The sequence below is a fragment of the Macadamia integrifolia genome, chromosome 1, assembly GCF_013358625.1.
Source record: "Macadamia integrifolia cultivar HAES 741 chromosome 1, SCU_Mint_v3, whole genome shotgun sequence".
Lineage (NCBI taxonomy): Eukaryota > Viridiplantae > Streptophyta > Magnoliopsida > Proteales > Proteaceae > Macadamia > Macadamia integrifolia.
Window position 1 is genome coordinate 24,338,147 of NC_056557.1, and position 6,854 is coordinate 24,345,000.

The window sequence follows — 6,854 nt, forward strand, 5'->3', positions numbered from 1 at the left end:
TTCCCCATCTTATGTTTGGACTTCTTCTATTTTGTTTTGTATGGATCCATGTAGCCGACCCCATTAAGTTATGACAAGGCTGAGTTTGTTGTTGTTGTGTTCAACTAGTTTCTAGAATTTGTTTGTTGGTTAATTACCTAGTTTCCCTTCTCCTACTGTTTTGATTCTTCAAACCAGTAATATATTACCTCCAAAACTGAAACTAAATCTAATAGGAATCTCCTCAAGACAAAACTCTATGAGCTAAGGAATGGGCCCACAAGATCTCTATAATAACTACTATGAGATAAATCCTAAAGTAATCACTAATAGGCCCCACCACTAATTAAGATATTAATTTTCTCGTTTGAAAGTTTCATAATTTTAATTGACTTTAAATTAAAACCACGAGAGATTTTTCAGTTTTGGCCCTGCTGAAATAGGATTTGGACTTGAAATATAATTCCTTGTATTCTAATTTATGGGTTTGGGCTTTTAAGTCTTTGGGTATTTATAATGGGCGGAATTACAAGACCAGAAATGGGGTTTAAAATGACTAGACAATTTCAACCAAAATCACTGAAATATTTGGATTTCTGTCTGCATTGAAATTGAAATATTTAAGTGCTTGCAAGCAACCTTTGCTCATATGTCATCCCATACTGAAATATTACTTCTATTATTATCATGTTCCGTACAGCGGTACAGGCTCCCACAACTTAAGCATGCATCTTATGCCTAAAACAGTGAATCCTTGCATGAATTCACAACATTTGCTCACACATTTATATTGCAGTCAAGAACTTTCAACAAGACTCATTATGAGAAGGGAATCTAGTTATATCGGCATGAGACCATACCTTTGAACGATGGACTTTCTCCGACAAAACCAAAGACAACCTTGAAGAGGAGACCTGCAACTTATACAAGGAAGCTAGTGAATGATGAAATCTCCGGGAAGACATTATTGATCATAATTAGCTGATTCACCAAGGAATTCAGTAAACAAACAAGCAAGCACGCTGGCATGTGTAGTAATCAACTATTGTCGCAGCATCTTACATGATTTTCAATATGCTTCTCCAGTATTTCCTTCTCTGCAACTTCCCCTTCATACCCATTTCCTGCACCACTATTAAGCATCAAGATAGACCTCAAAAAGAAATAAATATAAGAGATTATATCGAAAAACTCATGGTAGATGACCCAGTTCCTTTCCTTCTTTCATTTTTTCCCCTTTTTCCATCACCATATATCTTGTTTGCAATGTCGTTCAAATGTCTAGGTGTCCCTGGGTCAAGGCCTGGATAATAGTCTGCACAATTTTGCCTAGGCAGCCCACATGGCCCACCAGTGCAATGGGTGGGTTCAACTTTCCCTTGTGCTTCCTTCTTATTACTACAAGCATGATATAGCTCAATGGATAAGGTGGTGATGGTTTATTATCATTTTAAACAAAATTCTTAATTGTGTCAATGCATGAGTAGAAGCCCGTGTAACCACCTACTCATACTTCACTAAAGCTGTTATTGCCTACACACAGCTTCCTGGCCTGCAGGTTGACGCCTTCACAACACTGCTTAAGTTGTTTTATTCAACATCGTTCCAACATGTAATATACCTTCTCTTTTGTTCTTATGGTCAACTTTCTTTTTCTTTGTAGCTTCATGATTTGCCAATTTTGCCCGGGCTTTTGGAGACTTTGTTTTTGGAGCTTTACTAACAGGAGACTCTCCTCCATTGTCAATAAGAATCAAATCCTGTTTCTGGTCTCTTCCTGGAAATTCAGCTGTATCATGCACAGGTTGTTCTTTCTCACTCTTCATTTTTGCTCGGGATTTTTTGGACATTGTTTTTGGAGCCTTACTAATTGGAGACTCTCCTCCACTATCAATAAGAATCAAACCTTGATTCTGATCTTTCTCAAGAAATTGGGATGTTTTATGTGCAGGTTTCTCAATGTGACAGCTAACATCATCCCTTACTGGGCTATCATCAGGAGGAGATTCAGAGTCCGAAGATAATGTTGTAATTGTCTGAGGTGCCTGCAAAAATGTACATGTTTGTGATTATCCATCAGGACAAAGGCGACAGAAAAGTAGATTTGTTAGAGTAAGCACCTTAGAACCCGCCTCTGAGGGGAGAGATGGCTTTGAATATTTACTTTTTGAGATATGCCAAGATATGAAGCTGACAGCCAATATACTTGTCAAGGTCTGTCATAGGGGATCTAGGGTGCTAGTCACTTAGACCAAAGATGGTTTGCGGCAACATAATAATACTGATACTACACATAAGGATGTCCAAGACACCATTTGATGGATCAACTTGTACAGGAGCAACTAATAAGAACTTCCTAGCCAGACATTAACCAATTTGATAATTAGAAACCAACCTACTGCATCGTCAATTAGTTAAAAATGTATTGCCAACAGTCCCAAGGAATATAAATTGATAGATTTGGGGGGATTAGGATCATCCAATCAACTTTTCCATCCTATGATCCAACATAAGGAAGATCATTTCCCCATATTAATGTAAGATTATGTGCAACAGCTTCCCCATTCACCCCCCCACACACAAAAAATATAAATAATAATAAGAAATTAAGAAGACCATTCCAAATTTGTAAGGATTTCCCTCTTACATATTTGTTTCATTATTGGTCTCAAATCATCAGATCCAGACTACACACAATGGGGCAGTGTGTTGGACCCGTACACCAGCAGGCTTTGTTAAGTTAAATTTGTATAGATGCTCATTCGAAAATCTGGGTCCATATGGGATTGGAGTGGTGATTAGGGATGCAGCAGGGGATGGAGTCCTGAAAGCTTATTTGGGCCCGATTAGGGAAGGCAATTTTACAAGAGCAGAATTGTAATCATTAAGAGTGGGATTGAACTTGTCTCTAAAGGCTGGTTTTGATACTGTTATGGTAGAAGGCAATACTGCTAATGTCATTCGATAGATCAGGAAGAGAGGCAACTACCATTGGAGGTTTGCGCTCTTGGTCAAACACATCACTCTACTTGGCTTCTCAACTGAATTATTACATTCCCATGGAAGCAGAGGGCTTGTACTGAAATGGCCAATGAGTAGAGAAAAACACAGTGGTTAATGTGGTTCTGATTTAGATATAAAACCAGTACCAAAAGGTTCAAAAACAGATGAAAATTTTCCAGATTTAAGAGAACTTGTATAAAATTAGATCAACAAAACATATCTGAGTTTTAATGCGTTGTTTATTTTGAAATTATTAACATATACTGAGTTTCTGTTGGGCCTATCAAATCTGTAATCTGATCAGTCATCCAACTCCTAGTTTGACTGCTTTTGACTTATCCTAGTTCCACTAGGAGTTGTCCACACCAATAGATCTGGCCATTGGATCTAACTGAGTTTTTCAGCAACTGATATATCCCTATAAAGGAACACTAGACCTGCTCTAACTAGCCTTCAAGTAACCAAAACCCAATCCCACTTGTACTTGGACAGTAACAACCACACAACAGAACCAAAATCTGATAACAGAATATGAACTAAGGTACTATCAACTGAAGATTTCTGAAACCAGAGTTGAAATTAGGTCCGTAAAACCTAGACTTCCAGCAATCCTATTGAGACTAGAATACCTTATTGCAGGGACAGAAACTGAGATCAATTGCAGTATTTACAAATAGGAATTGAATCAATACTGTTCAAGAATTGACCAAGAGAACAAGAGGTCAGTACCTGGGCTTCCCACTGGAATCACCAATTCACCACTAATAAACCTCGATTCACCACAAGAAGAAGCTCACCACGTAAGGCAGCAAAGAACAGAGTTTTCAGCAATCAAAATTGTGGGCTACTAGAGCCCTTGGTCTTTATTAATAAAAGCTAAAAAGCAGAGTTGGAGTAGAGCAAGGAAACCCCCTAGCCGACTCCCTTACAACTTACCACTCATCTTTAAAGTCTAAATAGCCTATAAAGTATGTGGTTCCAAACTTAATTAGTAAAAAATAAAAGAAACAAATATCCAATTAAACTGGACCAATTGAACCACCAGCTCAAGCGGGACTAACTTAAAACACTTCAAACAGAAAAGAAACAACTTAAACTTAAAAACAAAGTTGACCCAAGACTTTAAAATAGGCTGGGCCACGCTAAGCCTGCCATTTCTTGGACCTCCTACGCTGGTAGATCTTCAGTTCTGCATCCGTGGTTCACCCAAAAGTATGTGTTGGGGACAGTTAACCCCTTTGAAATAGTTACTTTTATCTTTCCGTAGTTTCCTTTCTTTGTGTTGATGGTTAACTGAGGTTTCTCCTCCTCCCTCGTCACCTCCTTGTACTCCTTTTCTCTTTCCTCTTGCATTATTTATTATTCATCAGAAATATATTGGTAAAATAAATTAATCCCTGGATACAAAATAGAAGCGGTAAAGTTACATAGGCAGTGAAGTTCAAAAATACAATAAGGTCTGGTGAACTCACTTCACTTGGTTTTAAACTTAGGGTCTAGCCCTCAAAAGCAACTGCTTATTTCTAAGGAATGGGTGAACCTTTGTGTATGCAAGGCAATAATATGTGTTGAGATCGTAGCAACAATGTACAGAAGCAAAAAAATTCGGCTGTGAAGAGCAAGTATAATCTTGGAAAAAAACTAAAATGTTATATCCCCACCTAAACATTCTTAATTTTCTTCCATGACCCACCACATCCTATTTCTTTGCAAGAATCTTCACAACACTTAACCTCTCCTTTCCAAGCACAAGTTCAATGTGCCTCTCTCTAGTCTCTACAAAAGATGAATGATGTAGTGAAATATATATAAATAGCAATAGTTTACTGAGTATATATGCCGATATAAATATAATATAATATAATAGTGTTTTTATAAAATGCATAATTATATTCTAATCTGTACTATTTTCCTTATTTTCTTAACCTCCTTATTATTTGCATATTATAAGCACACTTCAAAAGGAAAATGATGTAATTTTTGCATCACTCTTTGCTTCTTTTCAGAATTACAACACTGAGTTACTCCTTTTATTTCTGGGTAGCCGATAAAAGCAAGTTGCAAATTCAAGATAAACTGATAAACCTATTCTTTCTGCATTCTGTGAAGTGAAGAAAAACCATCTTTTTCTTTCAATTAATTTTCTCAAGCACTCTGACGCAATAGCCCTTTTCAAACTAAGGCTAAGTATAAGACCCTGACAGAATACAATCCTGCAAATACATAATAAGCCCATGAAGCTCCAAAGTTTCCAAATGAGCAGCTCACAGAGCACGGCATTGCCAGGAGTATAAACGAAGATGTACATATAAGGTCAGGTGTGGTCAGGTCAGTTCCACTAGATTTTTTTGAAAACATTTCATACGAGTGGTACCACATAACAATAGATAGTCTGTACACATGAAATAGGACATATATAAGGCAAATGGATCTTCAAATGCGAGTGATCAGTTGGAGAAAGACAGCCATACTATGGAAGAATTGTCAGGTATTGCATAAGTGAGCTTCATTATTTGTTTTCTGAGTCCTCTAGTGAGCATATTAAGAATGTCTAAGTAAGTAGGTTCCGCAAAAGTTTCTAAATTGCGCCAAGTGGAATATAATGATACACTAGTCGAAATAGACTATTCCATGGGAAAATTTTGCCCATTGAGTAATCTAATTAGTCGGTTTTGTTATTGCAATTGACCTATGGTATAGTGAAGCCAAACTCCAGCTTCCCCACTGGAAGGAGGAACTGTAATCATTACAGCTCAACCAGGAGAAGAAGAATACGATTCTAAGACCCAATTCACAGAACGAAGCAATGCATGGTAAAATATCATGAAGTGAAACCACTCAGATGAACATAAATCAGTTTCTCCTTGCCTCGATGTGATAACGAACAATATAACCTTAGGCGCCCGCACCCAGAAGGCAAATTAACTCTAGAAAACAAAATCCAGTTCCTCATTCGTAGATTGGAAGTTTTCGAGATAATAACTATAATAAATCAAGCAGGAAAACCGCTTTCATGAACTCGAAATGAAGAAGAAATGGAAAAAGTCCGCATTATAAAGGAAATGAATATAATACAAGGCGCGTAACTAATTTCAGTGAAATTGATATGATAACAAGTACCTGGAAAGATCGAACCCAATCTGGGGACGAATCACGGGAGCTGCCCATTCTCCGTGTTCTCTTTGAAACGGAAAATGGCGGCTCCGTTGTCGCCCTCTCGTCGTTTTTCGAAATTTGGGGGTTTAAAAGGGATGAATGAACTGAAAAGCTCAGCTCTTATCAAGACGCTTTCTCACGATACATTACTACATTAGTCGTGTTGGGGGCTTGGGGCTAAACTGAGGGCGTGAAAACCTAACCCGAACCGATAAAATCGATTCAAATCCATCGATATCGATCTGAGTTTGTTTGATTTTGTGAGCTCCACAAACTAAACTAAATCATAAGATCTCATCAAATCAAACTAAAAAATCGGATTGAAACCGATAACAACTCAAAATTCATAATAAAAAAAAAAACATGCTTTCAAGTATTTTTACTTAATTTTCACCGATATATATATATATTATACTATCATATAAAAGTATGTACTTATGCTTCGTGACTAATCTTTCACTTGACTATTCTATTATTTTTTTCTTATTTTAAATACTTATTCATTATCTTTTTTGTCCATCATCTTTATTTCTTTTTTCAAATTATTAGTACCCTTTATATTTATTTTAAGACTTAAATACTCTTTAAAATATCAATTTTGTATGCAAATATCAATTTCTTTATTTTATTCTAAATTAGTCTCTTTATTTGTCTCAAACTATCCTGCCCTCCCCTCTTTGAAATATCTATTCAATTTTTATTTCTTTATTTTCTCA

At 36.6% G+C, this 6,854-nt stretch overlaps 1 protein-coding gene across 2 annotated transcripts; it reads right to left on the bottom strand.

Annotated features, from left to right (window-relative positions):
* Positions 1 to 756: 756 nt before the first annotated feature.
* Positions 757 to 6,383, bottom strand: LOC122076060. Of its 2 annotated transcripts, none has more exons than XM_042641354.1 (4): positions 6,103 to 6,383; positions 1,601 to 2,024; positions 1,042 to 1,088; positions 757 to 893 (listed from the first exon to the last, which is right to left on the bottom strand). In XM_042641354.1, the coding sequence occupies exons 1-4, from the start codon at positions 6,148 to 6,150 to the stop codon at positions 786 to 788; spliced, it is 627 nt and encodes a 208-aa protein (XP_042497288.1). In that variant the 5' UTR covers positions 6,151 to 6,383; the 3' UTR covers positions 757 to 785. The 2 variants fall into 2 exon arrangements, with proteins under 2 accessions (XP_042497288.1, XP_042497281.1); XM_042641347.1 differs by having other exon boundaries at positions 761 to 893; positions 1,042 to 1,103; positions 6,103 to 6,373.
* Positions 6,384 to 6,854: the final 471 nt, after the last annotated feature.

Bases quoted from the DNA above. Each gene is read 5' to 3' on its own strand.
- LOC122076060 (XM_042641347.1), bottom strand. From the start codon at position 6,150: ATGGGCAGCTCCCGTGATTCGTCCCCAGATTGGGTTCGATCTTTCCAG. The intron at 1,104-1,600 runs GTATATTACATG...ATAGTGGTGCAG, and splicing joins CCATAAGAACAAAAGAGAAG to GAAATGGGTATGAAGGGGAA. The intron at 894-1,041 runs GTAAGATGCTGC...TATAAGTTGCAG, and splicing joins AGAAGCATATTGAAAATCAT to GTCTCCTCTTCAAGGTTGTC.